Source organism: Hippocampus comes, unplaced genomic scaffold (assembly GCF_001891065.2).
Source record: "Hippocampus comes isolate QL1 unplaced genomic scaffold, H_comes_QL1_v1.1 scaffold261, whole genome shotgun sequence".
Lineage (NCBI taxonomy): Eukaryota > Metazoa > Chordata > Actinopteri > Syngnathiformes > Syngnathidae > Hippocampus > Hippocampus comes.
The window spans coordinates 387,386-407,385 of record NW_017805824.1 but is presented as its reverse complement, the minus strand read 5'-3'; the positions used below and the strand labels follow the sequence as shown (position 1 = coordinate 407,385).

Below are 20,000 nucleotides of genomic sequence, written 5' to 3'. Positions count from 1 at the left end.
GTGTTGTGGGTGTTGATGGTTGTTCGTCTCTATATATGCCCTGCGACTGACTCGCAACCAGTTCACAGTGTAGTTTGCCTTCTGCCCAAAGTCAGCTGGTATAGTCTCCAACAACCCTTCATGACCCTGGTCAGGATAAGCGGTGTTGAAAATGGATGGCTGGTTCACCAGACACAGAATCTAGCTCCTAGCATGGCATTTGCCCTCCCCAGACCTCAACCCCATAAATAAATCTATGGAAAAAGCTAAATAGGAGAGTGCGTACATTGTGCAAAGAGTAATGGTTGTCGATCCCCTTTTCTGTATTCTCCCATCTTGTGAAATAGTATTGGAGAAGATTAGGTCCTGTTTTGTTGGCAAACGAGGGTTGTACAGAATTAACATCAGAGGTGCTAATAATTGTGCCACATCTGATTTGATGTCAAATAATTTAATGTAAAAGAATTGTTTCTTCATGTGAGATTTTATTCTCCCACTGAATAAGATACATTTGAATAAAGGTTGGATTTTCCTTGTTAAAAAAATGTCCAATATTATTTAGATAAAAAGCTGAATTCATTCAATGCTAAAGAACACATCTTAACCAGGGGTACTGATAATTATGAAGATAGAAAGATGGATGAATCGATCACTTGTAGGTAGCTTGATGGATTATAGAGGGGTAGGTAGAAAGCTAGTTTGAGATACAGTAGAGAAAAGCTGGATGCAAAGATAGATGATAAATAGATGCTGTATATAGATGGTATGCTGTATAGATCCAGTCGATCAATATGGATAGATAGAAAAATGCATGGATAGGTTTGCTAAATGGTAGTGTATATTCGTCATCCCATGATGGAACTTGAACGACTGTACATGTATGTATTTTACATGAAAATAGAGCACAAAAATATCATGTGTGATGATCCTGATGTTGTCAAAATATGTTCTGCCATTTTATGGCAGACAGCCTTGGTAAAGCCATAAAAAAAGAAAGGCTCAAAATGGCTCTTGTTGGTAACGTAACACAGAGGAGGTAAAAATTGAGTCTCACAGGATATGAATAATTGAACTGAAAAAAGCCAGCCCATTTGGAGGGGTCGGGGCGGCGATGCACTAGCTTGCGATCGTCACTCACAGCTGCAGATATGTCAGAGAATTTCTATTTTTACACTTACGTGTGATTGGTCCAAGTGGCGGATGCTGAAAAGCTTTGAAAATGACATTTGAGAACCAGAACATTTTTTTATTGGCCAGTATGTTGGAACAAAAGGAATTTGTCCGCTGTAGTTGGGAGTCGATTGTACAATAGCAAACAAAACACAATCACAACCATCCATCCATTTTCTGATCCACGTATCCTCACGAGGGCGGCATGCGTGAAAGAGTCTATCCCTGCTGTCTTCGGCAGAGTACACCCTGAACTGCTAGCCAGCTAATCACAGGGCACATCTGGACAAACAATCATTCATACTCACAATCAAACCTAAGGACAATTTAGAGTGTTCCATTAATCTACCCCGCATGTTTTTGTAATGTGGGAGGAAACCGGAGTACCCGGAGAAAACCCACCCAGGCACGGGGAGAACATACAAACTTCACACAGGAAGGCCAGGGCCCCGAATCGAACCTTGCACCTCTGCACTTTGAGGCGGACGTGCCAATCAGTCAACCGCCCTACATTTCGGACATATTCACACATTTACACAGTACACAGAGTCCATCGATCCATTCATCCATTTTCTGAACCACTTTATCCTCACAAGGGTCGCGGGGCATGCTGGAGCCTATGCTGTCCTCAGGCATTAGGCGGGGGACACCCTGAACCGGTTGCCAGCCAATCGCAGGGCACACTTTGACGAACAAACATCCGTGCTTACACTCACACCTAGAGACAATTTGGAGTGTTCAATCAGCCTGCCATGCATGTTTTTGGAATGTAGGAGGAAACCGGTGTACCGGAGAAAACCCACTCAGGCATGGGGAGAACATGCAAACTCCACACAGGAAGGCCAGAGCTGGAATCAAACCCGGTATCTCTGCACTGTGAGGTCGAAGCGCTAACCACTGGACCACCGGGCCGCCTACACATAGTCACTAAGCGATATAAACTGATCAAACTGAATAGAATCATGAAAAGGATGCCGAGTGAAGAAGCTGCGTTTAAGTAGCACAGTCATTGCCTTCAATCTAAACATTTTGACCAGTGTAGTGTGTGAGGTTTACCACTGTACATATTAAAAGAAATCAAACATTAAAAGAAGATAATCTGAGCATCTAAACCATGCTGATGAAATTGTTGCATAAACTACTAATGGTTATTCGCAGCCTGGACTCTTTATTAATTCAATCCTCACTCGCTGTGGTTTGTGCGTCTTTTCCACTTCTCATCCATAATTACACAATTTTGCACACAGCCAGCTGCACAAAATATTAAAAAGCACCCCCCGTCCCCTCCCTAACTTTGGGATAAACTCTTTACTCTCGCTTTACAATTGGAATGTGTATTCAAATGAGGGATTTCACCTCCTGAAGTGAAAAGATGACTGGTTGAGGTCCAACAGGAACATATGGCAGAATGGGATATTTCCTTGTGCTGATATCTGTGTGCGCCTGCAGGATTATCCATGAAGATGGCTTCTCTGGGGATGACGTGAAGCAGTACAAGCCCGTGGTCTACAGTAACACCATCCAGAGCTTGGCAGCCATCCTGCGAGCCATGGACTCGCTGGGAATCGAGTTTGGAGACAAGGATCGAAAAGTCAGTTGCCTCCGGGCTTGAAATGCTCCGACACTAAAATGACTGTCAATAGCACGCTTAAGCACGTTTTATCTTTGTATACAGTAGACGTCCGCTCAAGGTAAAAACTGTCGCAACTTGATTTTTGTGCCGGTGCAAGTCTAGTTTAGTAGTATGGCAGGCTGTGCCGCGCCATGCTGGCCGTATCAGTTCATCGACTTCATTATTATTATCGTCTTTACTATATTTGTAAAAGCACCCCCCTGGGTGCTATCACAGATGCAGGACTAGAGGTGAAAGGCACTCTCTAATGGCGCTTTTCAATTAGCCCGGTTCCACACCAAGATGGCCTTGCTTGGCCCCAAGTGGTTGCTTTTACATTAGACTTTCTTGGGGTTGAGCAGTTACAATGGAACGGCTTTTCAGAATCATCTCAGAGTTGGTTCTAAAATGGCAACTGTTGGGGTTGTTTTGTCACTGTGCGCAGATTAGCCGACAGTGATGTAGCATGGAACTCTGTTGCACACGCCCATTTGCTGGTTTTACACGAGTGAGACAGAGCCGCCCCCGGGCCGTCACCAAAGTCCTAAATACAATATGTAAATAAACAATAGTGTTTGACAACAACACTGAACTATATTTAAATTGAAAATTTAAAGCTTGGGTCCCATTCACTTGAATGAGGTCTCAAGTCGCAGCCTGGAGCCTCGTCACTCCCCTGGCACGATGGTTGTGGCTCTCGAATTGGGCCCGGGGACTTTGGGCGGATGCCGGAGGGCTTTGTATGCCGCAGAGTGCAGACTAAGAGCCGTTGGCTCGGAGAGGTGGTTAAATTAATGAGAGTGTGCTCTCCATTCAGAATGAATGAGCCCTTGCGTGTCACTCCCTAAATCACTATCGCACTATTTCGTCCATGGAACATATGAAATTGTAAATATGGTTCATTATTGCTATAAAACACAAAATATGCGTCATTACACTGTATTTTCCTCTTGATGACGGGCAGTCAGCCACTGGTTGTGTCCCGGTAGTGTCTCTCGCTGCTTTAAACCTTGGAAATAGATTTTCGATGTGTATGTGAAAGCTTCCATGCATTTGATAGGCTGTACTTTGTGATGTCGCCGCAACAGCAATTCATATTTTGAATCGCTGCAAAAACAGTGGCTGAGACTCGCCACTTGTGAAATGTTACGGCAGAACACCACAGTGCGAGTAGGCACTGTCCAGTGCAAGGTTGCACAGTTCAGTTGATCCCGGCCCCACCTCGCTCAGAGCCTGTGGTAATAAAAAAGCAAAGGAGGTTGTGTGGTGTGGTGTGGTGGTGTTTGGGGCTAATGGAAAAGTGCCCACTTCACAATGGCCAACTTTAGATCCGCAAGTGGAGATCTTGCAGTTACTTGCTAAAAACTTTGCATGGTCAAATCTGCTCTGTGGCCTCCAACAACTCTGCTATGCATCTGCCATATAGACTGTGTGCCTCTCCTGCACTGAATTTAAAGAGAATGAGAGGAGCCACTTCCATCTGGAAGCAAGTTGGCTGAATTCACTCCCACAACTGCACCAACCCACATTTCTAACTGCGCCCGGCTACGAAAATACCAAAAGAAAGTAAAGTCGACCTATGCGCTCAGTTGAACACTTTTCCACTTTGCAGTCAGTCAGTCGATCTTTGATCGACAAGCCGGCGCCGTTTCTGGGTGTTGTTGGTAAAATGACTTTGGCTTTGCATAGGAGAGTTGCACTTGCGGATATGACGCCCCACTGTATTTATTGACATTGGTTTTCTAAAGTGTTCCTGAGCCCCTGTGGTGATATCGTTTACACATTGATGTCAGGTTTTGATGCAGTGCCGCCTGAGGGATTGAAGGTCACGGGCATTCAATGTTGGTTTTCGGCATTGCCGCTAACATGCAGTGACTTCTCGAGATTCTCGAAACCTTTTGATGATATTATGGACCGTAGATGATGAAATCCTTAAAGTACCTTACAATTGTACATTGAGGAACATTGTCCTTAAACGGTTTGACTATTTTCTCACGCAGTTGTTCACAAAGAGGTGAACCGCTCCGATCCTTGCTTGTGAATGACTGAGCAATTCAGGGAAGCTCCTTTTCTTTCCCCCAATCATGGCACCCACCAGTTCTCAGTTAGTCAAATAAAGTCGAGGCAGTTTTTATTGTGAAATAAAATAAAATTAGCCTGTTCACCTGTGGGATGCTGCAAACAAGCGTTTTAATGAGCATTCCTGAACTTTCTCCGTCTTTTTCTGCCACTGTCTCAGTTTTTTTGGAACGTGTTGCAAATTCTAAGCTAATGATTAATGTCACAAAACAATAAAGTTGATCAGGTTGAACATAAAGTATCTTGTCTTTGTAGTGTATTCAATAAAATACAGATTGAACATAATTTGAAAATCATTTTATTCAATTTATATTGATTTTTAACACAACATCCCAACTTCATTGAATTGGGTTTATAGATCGGGGGATGTCGTTCATATTTGTCAACTGTGAACCCGTGAAGCCCTTTGAGATACTTTGGTGAAAGGCTCGTCGATATGTGCCCTGCGATTGGCTGGCAACCCGTTCAGGTTGTACGTCACAAGAGAGTGCCTTGATGTCAGTGACTGGTATCAGTTGCTGTCGCGATTAGCCGATACACTGAAATAAGGTACTTGCCCCCAGTCTCCTGCCCCCAAAACCTAGAATTAATTACATATTTTTTTGTTTTATTTTACGTTGTTGAACAAATTAAAGTTGAAGAACTTCATCGTGGCCTGGAAAGGCATGTGTCATATGAAATGCACTAATCTTTTCCAATTTATCGTGGTTTCATTTGCAGGCGGATGCCAAGCTGGTGTGTGATGTCGTGAGTCGCATGGAGGACACGGAGCCATATTCAGCGGAGCTTCTCAGCGCCATGAAGCGGGTTTGGGCTGACGCCGGGACTCAGGAGTGCTTCAACCGGGCCCGCGAATACCAGCTCAACGACTCGGCCCAATAGTGAGAGGCCAGAATTACACATAAAAGAAGAAAAAAAAAAAGAATTTTGTCGGAACGGTACCCTGGCTTCCTCTCACACTCCCAAAACATTTGTTTGGTTCATTGAAAACTCCAAATTGTCCTTAAAGGGAGAGTCTGTAAAGTTTCGTGCCATCTAGAACCAATAGAATGCAATGACCTAAGATCGAGCGAATTTGATGCCGTAGAGACCAAACTTCGTAAACCTGCCACCAACTTCTCCAACAGAAGTGCAAGCAAAATGTCATCCCAAACAAATTCTAGTATTCCCTCAAGTGATGGAGTAAGTGCATTGCATTTGTTACACTTGTTGTAATCATCATGTTGAGGAAGTTTGTCTCCTGCGAGTATTTGTAACAGACGGATTGTGGGAAACATGGCTGCTTCCTGTAGCGGAGGCGCACCCTTTGTAATATAATTAGCGATTACTTCACTTTCAATTACATAAAAGAATCAAAAAAGATATGATATATATTTGTTTTGCATGTTATTGAAATTAATAGTGGGTTTTTGAAATCATGAACATTGAAAAATCGATAAATGCTTACACACTGTCCCTTTAATAGTGAATGTGAGGGGGCTGGTGACCATTCCAGGGTGTGCCCCATCTCTCACCCAAAGTCAGATACGAGCTCCTGCTCACCCATGACCCTACTGAGGATAAAGCAATAGAAAATGGATGGATGAGTTGTAATTGTTTCTGAATGATCCCCATTTCTTGCTCCTTGTCGTCACCAGCTACCTGGACAGTTTAGACCGGATCGGGGCTGCAGACTACCAGCCCACAGAGCAAGACATTCTGAGAACCCGAGTGAAGACCACGGGCATTGTGGAAACTCACTTCACCTTCAAAAACCTCCATTTCAGGTAGGTCAATCCTTGTAGCCGAGGCGTTACTCTAAAACCCAGTTCAGGGAATTCAGCTCCCATTTGCCGCTATTCCGCAGGCTCTTTGATGTGGGAGGGCAAAGGTCAGAGAGGAAGAAGTGGATCCACTGCTTTGAGGATGTGACTGCCATCATCTTCTGTGTGGCCCTGAGTGGTTACGACCAAGTGCTCCATGAGGACGAAACAACTGTAAGTGTGACTCCAATGAAGGGTTATATATATGAAGAAGTATATTAAGTGTGTGTGTGTGTGTGTGTTTTAAATGCACTTCTAGCAAGCTTTAAAAGGCATCTGGCTGTGATGAATTGGAATTGCTACACCTGCAATTAATTTGAAATATTTTGTGGAGAAGTTTTCTATCTTACATTGTTGCGTGTTTAAAAACAAATAAAAAAAGACAACAGTAGATTTTTAAAGGGAACACCTACAAGTAGCAACTGTACTTATTTGAAATATCGCTTTTATTTGTTTGCAAAAAACTGTACTGGAAACACAGCTAATATTTTGGTCAAAGCGCAAAATCAGCAAATGGGTGAGGAACGGTTGAAAAAAACAAAACAAAACACCAACACCAACACCGCAAAGAGGTAATTTTATGACTGCTGAACTGTGATTTTGCAGAGGTTCACAATCTTTTTTGATCACATTGGTTTTGCAAAATGAACACTTGCCAGTCATACTCGTGACATTATCGAGTACTATTTTCCTTATTAAGGAACACATCACAGAAATTGTTGTTGGTTCTTTTCGGAAGGCTGTAACATTTGTTGATTTCAAAGGAGATGCATGATTGTTTTCAATTACAAGCAGGGTAACGGAACAAATGAAACTCGCATCTGAAGGCATCACCTTATTCCATAAAACAAATCTTCTTGTGGCAGAACCGCATGCACGAGTCCCTCATGCTGTTCGACTCCATTTGCAACAACAAGTTCTTCATTGACACCTCCATCATCCTCTTCCTCAACAAGAAGGACCTCTTTGCGGAGAAGATCAAGAAATCACCGCTGACGATCTGTTTTCCCGAATACACAGGTGACTGTTTGGCTGGCATTTGCCAAATCAACTTCCCTGAAACTTGACATGCGTTCCTCTCCTCTCCTCCAGGTGCTAACACTTACGATGACGCAACTGCCTACATTCAGGTTCAGTTCGAAAGTAAGAACCGCTCTCCCAATAAGGAGATCTATTGTCACCTGACCTGTGCCACGGACACAGGAAACATCCAGGTAGTGTTCGACGCCGTCACCGACATCATTATCGCAAACAACCTGAGAGGGTGCGGCTTATACTGAGCACGGCCGTCGTCGCCGAGAGCGTGAGGCGTTATATCATTTTCATGGTACTTAAAAAAAACAAACCCCCCCCCCCCACAAACACACAAAAATATGTAGTTCAACACATCCGAAATGAACCCAAAGAGCTGCCGCCAGACGTCAGGTCGGATTCATGTCATGATTTTCTCCCCTTCCTCTTCTTATGAGTTCACGACCCCCAGTTTTGTCTTTGAATGTTTGAATGATTTGCCGATGAGCGTAAACAAACAACCGGGGGAGGGGGTAAGGAGCAGCAAATAACCCTCCCCGAGTATTGTCTGCTGCTCCGTTTCGCCGAGCTATAAGATGGCGCAGACGATGCTGCCAATATATCAGGGGAGGTGGCGCTCTCATGGCCAGGAAGCTCTCCTCCCCTTCACATGACCGAGTAGCCCGCAGGTCTTTTCCGCTCCTTTTCTCTTGTCCTTCGACAGAAAGAGAGTATTATCCTGTGTAGAGTGGCCTCCTGTACTCCGAGGACCGCCTGTAGGCCGAAAATATCTCACATGGGGGGAGGGGGTGGGGACGTCATGTTGGTGCCAACCATCTGAGAACAGATCAGGATCCCAGTTGGTTATTATTTAAGGTCCTGACCATTGAATTGTTGATTGTTTTAAGCCTCATGCCCCTTCCTCCAACCACACATTGGATTTGTACTCGTAGCCCTCAATGTGAATCTGTTTAGACATAGAAGACTGCACAAGGAGAATATCACCGGAGGCAGCCTCTGTCTGTGAGGGGACTATCGTATTCCAGGCCTCCATCTTAAAACATTCTCACCGACCACCCATCTCATCCTCGTCACCACGCAGAAGTAGAGCTCTCCATTTTCACCCCAAACTCCGCCTCTCCTTCCCTGTTTCCACATCTCTCCTCATATCCCATCCAATCTCACCTTAAAAGCACCGTATTGTATATAAATATATTACGATTATACCGGATTTTTCTTTTTTTTACTGTAAATGTTTTTGTGCTGCACCCCATCTTATTCTGTAGTTCATTGGTTGCTCTCATGTGGAATGTTTGTGCTGAGCCAATCGAATGTTGTGTTTACATTAAAGCTACACTTTTCCTAACTATTCCCGAGTGTGCGCGTTCATGCTCTCAACATCCACACCGCGGTCGATTTAGGTTAGGTGGCGGAATGAGAATGTGTCGGGCATCCAGGAGATTGGGAGCAGCTTGTGTGTGTGTGTGTGGCAGCGCTCGCTGAAACCCATTATCCAATCGGGATGAACATGAGAAATGTGGCACGGGCGAGCGGCTCGCCATTTATTAGGTTAAAAGTGTTCTAACCTCAGAGACGAGCGGCCATTCCTTTATTGAATGCGAGGCTGGATCAGCTGTCTGACCCGCTTCTGTCACTTTCACGGCTGTGATGTTCATTACAGCATTGCTTCGCCTTGCCGGGGCGGCCTCCTTTCACACAATTACAGGTTAACGGGTTGCTCCTCCCCACGTGACACCATTAATAGACCTTTTAATTACACATTTCAAACTCTTCTCATATTTAACACGAGCACTCAGTCACATGTAGGTCAAAACCTGCACCAGACTGACGCCAGCCTTTCACGTTATGGAACCTTTTAACAGAGTACAGTGAAATGTTCACATCTCTGTACATTACTTCATTGTTAATATTGCTGGCAACCATTACATTTCCTACCTTCCATCTTTGTGACTGCAAAATCAAATCACAAGAAATGACTCGAAGGAAATGCCTGAACTGCGGAGCGTACTGCAGAAGAACAGTCCCGCCTCGCTAGAGCGAGACACGCAATTTACGTGCAGGCTGCTGACTTTGGCGCACACAACACCTCCAGGAGAAAATGACTAAAACATCTACACCGGTGGCGGTGACAAAAAGGGTAACCTTACACACCCTGTGCTGTCAAGTCCTACCGGCGCGAGCTGCTCAACAGGTATGAGCTCTTACTCTGAATTGACAGGGAAGATCATGCAAGGAGTGGACGTGGCAAACCAGGAAATGAATTGAAACAGACAAGCTGGTATGACAGATAAAACCAAGAAACTCAACTTTCAAGAGAGACGGCCGTGTGATTGTTTTATTTGGTATAATGAATGCCAATGTTATTTCCGAGTTATTTTAAAGTGCATTTAGGAATTGATTGTAACTACACGAGTTTCTTGAATTTATGAATGGTGATCAATATATTCTTTTAAGCTTGATTTTGACCCCCCGATTTCAACATCAATTGCATAAGCGGTAACTGTCATTTCTGAGTTAGGACAAAGATTAACTTCACATTACTCAACGCACACATGGGCAAGTTTAGAGTGACATCAAACGTCAGTATTTTTATCGTTATCATGAGCTTTTTATCAGCAGATGGTTAACATGATGGTCATGCTACCATGTTCTGGAGTAAACTAAAAGAAATACAAATTATCAAAATTGCAGATGCTCACTTATTCCCCCCCCACGCCCCCAGCACATTTACATTTGAGCATTACTTAAGCACAGAAAGTGTCACATAATTTGATTCAAGTAATGTAATACAAGGTGACTTTCAGTTGACAGCCCTTCGTCTTACAGCATCCAAGAGTGCAGCAAATGTCCAACAAGATGTTTGACTTCCTGAATTAATTATAATATATATATATATATTTTTTAACCGGCATTGTCTTTGCGAAATGTACCGCGAAGCAAAGCTCGCTGGTCGACGGCTCACAGTCGCAGCCTCTTGATATCCTCGCTTCGGAAGTCAATGCGCAGTGCAAGAACCTGACGCACCTCCGCCGGGGTCAAACGCCACGTCAAGGGTCCGGAGTTTGACCCCCAGTAGTCCAAGATCTCGGTTACCTGCGGGACACAGAAACAAAGTACAGTGAACATAAACTGTTACAGAACCATCAGCGATACGTCTAAATCTGTGATATTGATATGCAATATTAGAGACAAGCCACTGGGCAAATACAAACAATCATTTCCACTCACGCTTAGACCTGACAATTTTGAGACTTCAATGAACCTGACATGCGTGTTTTTGGAAAGTGGGACGAAGCCAGAGTGGCCGGAGAAAATCCATACAAGCACAGGGAGGAAATGAATGTTAACTACAGGTGTAACAAATACCAATTTGAATCAGAAAAATCAATTTTGATCTAGCCAAACTAAATCATTACATTTTAAGATGCATCGAGGTAAGTATCGAATTGCCTTAAACTGGAGGGATGCACGTCCTCATGATAACCCCACAGATGATGGCTGGAGCAGAGACTCGAACCCTAAATATTAGAATAGCGAGGCACACATGCTGAGTCCACTATGCTCCGAGGATAATCCCATGACATGAAAGCAAGGTTTGATTACATCACTTGACTCAAACTGTTTCATTTATTGGGTGATGACGCACGACGCAAAACCAGAGAGGTGTGTGCGTGTGATAGGAGCGACATGTGTGACGAGTGCATCTGAGACAGGAGTGCGACAAGTGTGTATGTGACAGGTATGACAAAAGTGAGAGTGAGTATGACACGAGTGTGTGAGTGTGCGCGCATCAGGTCAGTTACCCGCTCCAGGTTGAGGACGGTGGCCATCTGCGTGAGGCGAGCAAACTTGTCCCTGATGGTCCAGGTGGTGACGGTGGTGAGGTAGGCCACAAGAGAACGAAGCTCTTTATCAAACTGCAGCCCTCCCAGCTGCAGGAAAAATGCCACAAATGCTTCGAATATTGTCAACTTTTTGCAGCGCTTTTCTATTTATACCAGCAATAAACACATTACTGTAAATGGAGAGAGACTATCACGCCAGAGGCTTTCTCCCAGTGAGGGACTTCATGAATTATTGCTCGAAGGCTTTTCAATTCAGTTGCGCCCCAGATGTGCCGCACGAGGTGCTCGCTGCCACCTTGTGGCCGAGCGCAGCGCCTTACCCTGCTGAATGAGCACTTGAGGACCGTCTTCTCCATCTCGATGGATATTAAGCTGGTCATCAGGCTGGTCAGCGTGTCATAGATAACAGGAGAAAGGCTTGTCTGGCGACGAGATAGAGAAGAAGTTAAAAAAAAACAGAATGAACAGAACTGAAGTCAAAGGGGAATTAAATGAAGCGTGGAAATGTAGACTGGCTAAATGTGGTCATATCCCATTGAGCAGCGTTATTTTGAAGTTGGAATGATTTGGGTCGGTCAAGAAATGTGGAAGAAGGAACTAAACACATTCAACATCTCTGCCACCTCTCAAATAAAAATATAACTAACCAAAAAATAAAAATGAATGAATGAATGAGAATTCCAAAAAAAAAGTTCCCTGAATTCCCCCGTATTGGAGTTTTACTGTGAAAATTTGGGAATGTGCTCAACAGTTCCCAAGATGTTTCAAGAGATCTGAATTTTGAAATGATTGGAATCTATTAAGAAATTAGGAAGGAGCAGGGGAAAAAAAAAAATCGCAATTTGTGAATTTTACTTGGAAAATTTGGGAATTTCAAAATTGTGTACAGAATATATGCCATGCTGGGAAAACTGGAAATTTTGGGAACGTGCATTGTAATGAATATTGTGATGTTGGAATAGTTCGAATGGTAGAGAAATATGGAAGGAGTAGAATAGGGAAATTGTCTGAATTTAAAAAAAAAAAGGGGGGTGGGTGGTATAGAATAATGTGTACGTGCTCTTTCTGCTAACTGATGGTGCTGACACCTTGAACTCGGCCATCAGCTGCTCCAAGTTGACGATGAGCTGCTGCACCCAGGGGTCGTTGGCTTCGTAGTCATTGAACTCCTCCTGTAAGCGACAGCGGCCGTTACGAGGGGTTGCGCCAAGGGCTTTTGAATTTGCCAAAGATGGTCTGACCTCCTCGATGTTGTGCGAGATGGACAGGAAGCCGCTGATCCAGGGCTTGACTTGAGGCTTGATGGCTGTCGTGTTCAGCTCGGTCAGGCCCTCCTAAAACAGCAAAGTCAAGCGTTGGAACATCCACAGAGTTTTTAGAACGAGTATGTAATAATACAGCACTTTAGTCGGAAATATTCCAGTCAGGAGTAGCTCCAATGAGTGTTTTTGTGCCTCCAACCTGCAAGAGGTCCTTGAACTTTGTGGATGTGTTGACGAGGTCGGACAAGCAGCTCTCAATCTTGGCTCGGTCACCGGAACTGGCCCCCTGACTGAACAGCTTGGAACAGTCGTTCTGCACACGGAATCCAAAAACGAAATCAAGTGGAGGAATACGAACAGATCCGAGGCACGTTACACGAGTTGTACCTCGAGGTTCCTTTTTAAGGTTGAGATGTTGTCACTGCAGACCTCCGCATTATTTAGAGTGACCTGAAATCGACAAACGTCACAATAGGTAAGACGCAAACTTATTGACGTTTTAATATTGGTTTTCTTTATGTATTATTCCTTGCATGTCGTCACTACCCGCTATTGAGATGGTGAAAAATATTTACGTGGAATTTGGGCATCTGTGAAACCACGTGTGCCACTTGAGATGCAACAAAACAAAATGGATTTGACAACTCAACAAGGCGTCAAATGACACCCACTTGATCATCATCTTTGACAACATTTGTTCATTTTTGACCAAATGTTGCGGGTTTGATCTCCGATGAATGGCATGAAGCTGATTTGGACAGAGATATAGTCAGATCATATCTATTTTTAATATTCATTTTTTAGATCCGTGATCTAAATGTGTGTTGGTCTCACCAAAAAAGCAGCCTTGGCATTTTCGGCGCTCTCAATGTTGAACTCGGTGTTGAACTTGCCCTGCTGTAAGCTGCTCTGCATCAAGCTGACCGCACTGCTGACGCCGCGCTGGATGTCCTGCAGCGTGGTGGCCGGGAAGCCCTGCCTCAGCTTGTTGTACAACACCTCCCTGGCAGGCCGGGGGGGGAAGTGCAACACAAGCTGGAGACCCCGGCAAGTAAAATGACAAGCCCGAGATTATGAAGAGCGTTTCAAAAATGCTGACCTGAAGTCGGACTCAAGCACCGAGTTGGCGTGGTTGATCATTGCGCAAAGGCAGTCGATGCTGGAACTGGACAGAGCTCGGCTGATGCACTTCTTCACGATGTAGAAACAATCATCCACCATGCTGGATGTCAGCTGACCTTTCTCATATGTGTCCATTGTAACAGCCTGACAAGGAGAGGGGGAAAAAAGTGGTTTTGTTGGAAAAACCTTATTGGCAGTAAATCCCAATTCGTTCAAGATGTTTATAATGCCACTTAGTAAAAAGGGCAACAATAATCTGCAGATTTTTGCTATTCGTGGTTCTCTGGGCCCTGTGATTAGCTGACAAACTGACAAATGAAGTCTCATTAATACTCGATCATTGATATTTGACAGGTTTCGAAGGTGACGTATATGAACCAAATCATTTGTAAGCTATTTTTAAGGGTAATGTTGTAAGATGAGTTTGAAATGATATTAGTTATTTTGTATTGAAACTATTGTTATAGTCAACCATAAAATGTAAAAAAAAAAAAAAAGCAGCGACAATTAAAATGAAACTGAAAAATGTATCACAACAGAAGTATTTCACATCAGTCAATAGATATGTATTGAATGTGATGATTATTATTACTTTTAATTCTCTTAAATTGAGGGACCCGGAGGGAAAAGGCTCGCATTCAGGTCATGTTATTTTAGAATAGAATATTTCAACTGAAATCAGAGGAAAAAGTCAAATTAACTTGTCAATTTAAGATTAAACAAACGTACATTTCAACTTTACACTGTGCATGTATAAAGTGTGAAAATTATCCATAAAATGGTTGGCGTGAACCTTGTTGACCGACTCCCTCATGTAGTACTCCTCCATTGGAATGTAGTAGCCGATCAGCTCCTGCATGTTCCTGCTCAGCACGCAATGTTTAAGCAGCTTCTCCACATTCTGGTGATGTTCTGATCCACAAACAAACAAACAAACAAACAAACAAACAAACACACACACACACACACACACACACACACACACACACACACACACACACACACACACACACACACACACACACACACACACACACACACACACACACATCCATCCATCAGTACATTTTCCATTCCAAAGATACAGACACACGCTCATGTATAACTTACCCGGTGTGATGCTCTGGTCACCAACTTCAAAGTCGGCCATTATACGTCGACGCAGAAAGCGCAAGTAAAGTTCCGCCCTCGCATTCATTAAAGTGACCTCTGCCAATACTGGGTCCAGCTCTCTGTTGGAGGGGGATACAATTAATTGACGCACCCATTGTAAGATTTTTTTTTTTTCTTCTGTCATGAAAGCTAAGCAGGGCAACCAAAATATTACAAAGACCTTTCCGTGTTTGTATGAACTTTTCCACACAGCTCTTGAAATTGGAGCAAGTTAGGTGTCCCGAATATTGTGGCTAATGAGTGTATAACCAAGCAATACCTGGGCTCAATTTTCTCCCCGGGCACGCTCTTCATCATGCTGCTCTGGATAATCTGAAACTACAGCCAGTGTTCAGAAGGTGTCAGAATATAAAATGGGAGACCCTCAATTTTATTGAGACGCTTACTTTGCCGAGGTATCCTCTTTGCTGCATGAATTTATCCACTATCTTCTGCGTCTGTTGGTCACATTCCTGCTGCAGGTGAGTGATGAGTGTGTAGAGGTGGCCTGGACCGTAATACGTCTCTACGATAGGCTGATGGGTCTCAACAACACGAGCAATGCCTGCAAATGACCAGGTGTCTTTAAGATCCACGGCAGAGGCTCCGTCGAACCCCTGAGACCGATTCACCGAACCCCTGGGGTTCGATCGAACCCCAGGTTAATAACCACTGTTATGGTGATATTGACTCATGGTATCCATTCTGTCTACTCACCCTCAAGCAATAGTGTCAGCGTATCTGCAAATATGAGTGGAGCTCTTTTCTCGCCCAAGTCCCCTGTTGCTAAGAGGAGGTTCTCTTCGGCTTTGGAGGCAAGCTGTGTGTGACAGCATGTGTGAGTCACCAATTGATACCCTCTTACGACACATTTCCATGTCGCCCCTCCCCCTACCGACCTGACTGCAAAGATACTGTCCAAAGCGGGCCAGGCCCTGCTCGTGAAGACCAAGCAGCGGGAAGATCTTGAAAAACCTCTCTACTTGTGCCAGGTCCACCGCTGCCACAGCTTCATCCAACTTGTTCGCTACGATGACCTTCAGTTTTTTCTCGGCCTCCTGCAGCAGTAGCAGACTGGCATCTACAGCGCTGCCTGTGTAAGAATATGAGGGTTACATGTGTCCTACGTGACGTCAAACAGACCTTGACACTGCTTGTTTACTCGAGTTAACCGAGTTATTCTGCATACTTTCTTCTCCCTGCCTGCTCAGCTCAATGACTGACTGGTCCAGAGAAAGGTATCTGTGGATGTGGGCAGCAGCTTGTTCATAGTCTTCATTTTGGAGAGCTGTCTGAACGCCGTCCGTGCAGAACTTCAGATCCAGGATGTCATCTGCACGCTGGATGACGTTATACAGCCGTGTCTATAAAATCAAAAATCGACTTCAATACCGTCTACCAAAATTCTAACACTGTAGCTTCCATCCTTTGAGACAGCCATAAATTTATATTAGCCTGTTACTTATGTCTACTATACACATGTAGACAAAATTGCAGTTACCTAAATAACCAGAGCTAAATATAAATGTTAATGGAATGGTACCGATAATTTGGGCTGTTGTTGTAGATATGTGTACCTTAGCCAGGTCAAGCTGTCTGACTTTGCGGCTGACGTTCTCTGCAAGGCTACAGGTAAATGTGATCATGCCGGAAAGCTGGCTGGCATCTCCTCCGATCAACTGCAGGTTGGGCCTGAGAAGCACAGAAGCAGCGCATGCCATGTCAGCTCATACTTTCTTCAGTAAAACAAGTCATAAAGTCAGTGAAGCCTGAAGGTTGACAGTACGTGATCCTAAAAGGATGGGCAGCTAAAAATTTTACCCCATCCTCTGGAGTGCCAACATCTTTGTGTGAATGGTTCCCTCTTTTCCCATCAGCTGCTCCAGTTCAACCTCTACTGCTTTCTAAACCAAATCAGAGAGAAAAACAGGACTGTCAGCAGCATCATAAGGCAATCAAGTTTAATTTATTCTGTAACAATGCTTGTAATGAAAACATTTGTATCATAAATCAACATCGCACATTGGAATTAATAAAAATTAAATCAGTTTCAGGCCGCCAATAAAACACCAACACAAAAAAATGTGCCATGTTTTGGGGGTTTTAAAAAACAACACATTACATTTTATGAAAAAATATACATTTATAAAATAGTGGATTGGAATTTCAGGAATTAAACATGATTACTAATTCATTCTGGTGTGCCCGCTTCACCCACTTGTGGTCAATAAAACAGATACATACAGATATATTGAAGAAGACAGTCATATCTGCTCAGTAAATTGCTGTAACGTTTTTTTTCCCCACAGAGCATAAAGAATATATGATTGTTGTATTCCTACATATATTGCTGCACCATTTAGGTTGAAATATCACTTGCTTAGCGTTATAACACAGGACGTCGATGCTCGTCCCTCTATATTGTTTGCATTGTGTGTTAGCATTAAGCTAGCGTACTTCCTTACGGCAGTACGCTAGCTTTTTGTGGTTGTTTAGGATAAACGGCGTGTAATTCACAGTGATTTACTTTTAGTATTATAGTGAACCTCAAATGAGAGTTCAACAAACAGCTTGAAGCAAGCAATTATATGTTCACTATCTGCCAACTGCTACTTGATGTCAAGCTCATTTTTATCAAGTAGTACTACTGGACAACCGTGTGATGTGGAGTTCAAATGTGAGGTGCAATATTCCATAAATGCATTCATCAAATACTTTTGCCACATTTTGCAAGCATCTTTGTTAAGGCAGATATTATTTGTACTGTACAGCTCTTGTAGTTTAAACTGTCGATTAGCAAGTAGCTTGCAAACCTGACACAAGACGTGAGAAGCCACGCAATGCTGCCAGGCTATCTTTCTTCTGCATTGTCTCAAAAATATTACCACGTAAGACCAAACGTAATAGCTTCGGGTCTTCTTTTCTGTGGGTGAGTGAGGATGAACCCACACGAAACCACATCCGAAAGTTTAACTAGCATACCTGACAGTAAGTAAGTGCACACGTCGACCATACTTCTCACTGTTAAAACGCCACAAATTGCCATTGTATACGAACCTCTTCCACGCAGAGTTGCTGATAAACTCTCTCCAGGTCGTCCAGCTCTGTGAGTGCCGAAATTGTGTCCATACTTACAGAGGACAGATTGCCAGAATCACATCTTTTCGTTGACATGGTGTCAGCCATCTTTTTTCTTTAGATCGCTCCCTGATCGTAGTCTCTTAGGAGTGACTTTTTTTACAGAATGACACCCAATAATTGATTCTGGATAATACCAATTACAAACATTACTTTTTAATTAATATCTTAAGGTTACAGAGGACAAATTGCCAGAATCGCATCTTTTCGTTGGTAAGGAGACGCTGTCAACCATTCTATTCAAGAAATCTTACTCCCTGATCGTTGTCTGTTCGGCCGCCTCTTGAAATGAAGTGACTGTACGCAACCATTGACTTTGCATAGTACAAATTACACACATTACGTTTTAATAATATCTTGAATGGGACATTTTTTTGCAGTCTCGCATTTTGGAAAAAATTTTACCTTTCATAAAAATATCGGAGAATGTTTTTGTGCATACGCAGGTGCAGTGTAGCATTTGTTAAACGCACCACCAGTGAATGGTCCGTACTGAAACTTTATTTTACTTAATTCTATTTCTCGTGATACAAAACAAAAACAGCCAACAAGTACTTATGCGATATTACTAATATACAACTAGTGATGGGCAAATGAGGCCTCATTGGGTGTATGGCACATTTCCCAAACTGTGTCGACACTGCTGAGACTGGTGTCGTTTTAATTGCCACATCTTTTGGATTTTAAGTCATTGCATACAACTTCAAAAAAGACTGGAAACAGACCATACACAGTTCACTCACGCGCTTTTATTAAGAAACATCAGGTGCGTTAACATCTTGGTCAACCAATCTTTATTTATATAGCACTTTTCATACATTAAAAAACGCAACTCAAAAATACAACATAAAAAGGACCCTCACTCTTCCCCCCAACATACAATTGTGATGGGTCTGACAACACAGTTACCTCGGTGCATGCCGACGCTGCGTATCGGTACCCGTGTCATTGTAAGGAAAACCACATGACCGACATAATTAATGTTTCGTTTCGTTGTGGAAGCACCAAATTATTATCATTAATCATGGAGACAAATTGTCGATACTTTGTGGGTTTTGTTGGTTGGCGAGAGTTTGCGTTGCATACTTTAATAAGCTTCATTTGTCTTGACCTAACAGTGGACAAGGAAGTGCCGATAATTTTCATTAGAATTTCTAGTGTTATATAAAAGCAAAATCAATTTTTTCTTTAATTTGCCTGCCTTCTGAGCAGGCGGTGTGGGTTCATTTCCTACTCAGTAATGGTGCTGTCTTTCATGGTGTCATGTCCCGTTTTCGACAGCAGGTGGCAGACGGTGTTTTCGGCCGGATGCACACCTGCTACCCATTTGTAATCAGGCACTGGCTTTATTAGGGCCGGCTTTCGTACTTTCACTTGCCGGAGAATTGTTTGCCGTGCCACTGCTTTGCCCATTGTGTCGGTAGTACCTTTTCGCATTTCGCCTTTGTGCGCGAGTTAGTATTAGGAGTTTGTATTTCTCGGTGTGTATTTTTATTGCGACTAGATTGTTTTTCTCCTTGCCTTCGTGCGAGCGTTTTTTGTTATTCGGTTCTTTCGTGCTTTTCCTGGTACTCGTTTTTGCCAGCGTTTTCTGTTGTCTCGTTTTTTGCGGTGCGGTTTTTGTTAAATAAATCTTATTTTCATACGGAGCTCTTGTTGTTGTCTGCTGTTTCGGGAATCCTTTAGATCACCTTGGTTGCGAGTGAAGCGGGTTCCCTTCCGCTTTGCTCGCCCTTGGCTCCGCGACCTCGTCGTCGTTTGACATCCGGTCCCCCGCCGTCCGCAGGAAGAGGAGTGACGCGGAGGA

At 43.5% G+C, this 20,000-nt stretch overlaps 2 protein-coding genes across 2 annotated transcripts in view; one reads left to right on the top strand and one right to left on the bottom strand.

Moving 5' to 3' along the window:
• gnao1b (guanine nucleotide binding protein (G protein), alpha activating activity polypeptide O, b) overlaps positions 1–7,988 on the top strand; it is a 9,750-nt gene extending 1,762 nt beyond the window's left edge. Inside the window, exons 3-8 of the mRNA XM_019886917.1 lie at positions 2,599–2,740; positions 5,561–5,721; positions 6,478–6,606; positions 6,687–6,816; positions 7,509–7,662; positions 7,735–7,988. Of these exons, the coding sequence (XP_019742476.1) occupies positions 2,599–2,740; positions 5,561–5,721; positions 6,478–6,606; positions 6,687–6,816; positions 7,509–7,662; positions 7,735–7,922 (904 nt within the window). The 3' untranslated portion in view covers positions 7,923–7,988. The remainder of the gene's footprint in view (positions 1–2,598; positions 2,741–5,560; positions 5,722–6,477; positions 6,607–6,686; positions 6,817–7,508; positions 7,663–7,734) is intronic.
• Positions 7,989–9,994: 2,006 nt separating this feature from the next.
• cog4 (component of oligomeric golgi complex 4) lies at positions 9,995–18,241 on the bottom strand. Its single transcript, XM_019886916.1, has 19 exons — positions 18,113–18,241; positions 16,877–16,959; positions 16,633–16,747; positions 16,245–16,419; positions 15,955–16,148; positions 15,773–15,875; positions 15,463–15,620; positions 15,336–15,394; positions 15,014–15,135; positions 14,697–14,815; positions 13,881–14,047; positions 13,616–13,784; positions 13,169–13,231; positions 12,981–13,094; positions 12,761–12,853; positions 12,608–12,691; positions 11,840–11,941; positions 11,478–11,606; positions 9,995–10,767 (listed from the first exon to the last, which is right to left on the bottom strand). The coding sequence occupies exons 1-19, from the start codon at positions 18,239–18,241 to the stop codon at positions 10,633–10,635; spliced, it is 2,313 nt and encodes a 770-aa protein (XP_019742475.1). The 3' UTR covers positions 9,995–10,632.
• Positions 18,242–20,000: the final 1,759 nt, after the last annotated feature.

What these genes read in the sequence shown, in the direction of transcription:
- cog4 (XM_019886916.1), bottom strand. Translation starts at nt 18,241, where the DNA reads ATGGCTGACACCATGTCAACGAAAAGATGTGATTCTGGCAATCTGTCC. An exon ending in GACAGCTTGACCTGGCTAAG is followed by an intron (nt 16,420 to 16,632) that starts GTACACATATCT and finishes TTGATTTTATAG; the next exon opens with ACACGGCTGTATAACGTCAT. An exon ending in CCGTCCTCAACCTGGAGCGG is followed by an intron (nt 10,768 to 11,477) that starts GTAACTGACCTG and finishes TGTGTCCCGCAG; the next exon opens with GTAACCGAGATCTTGGACTA.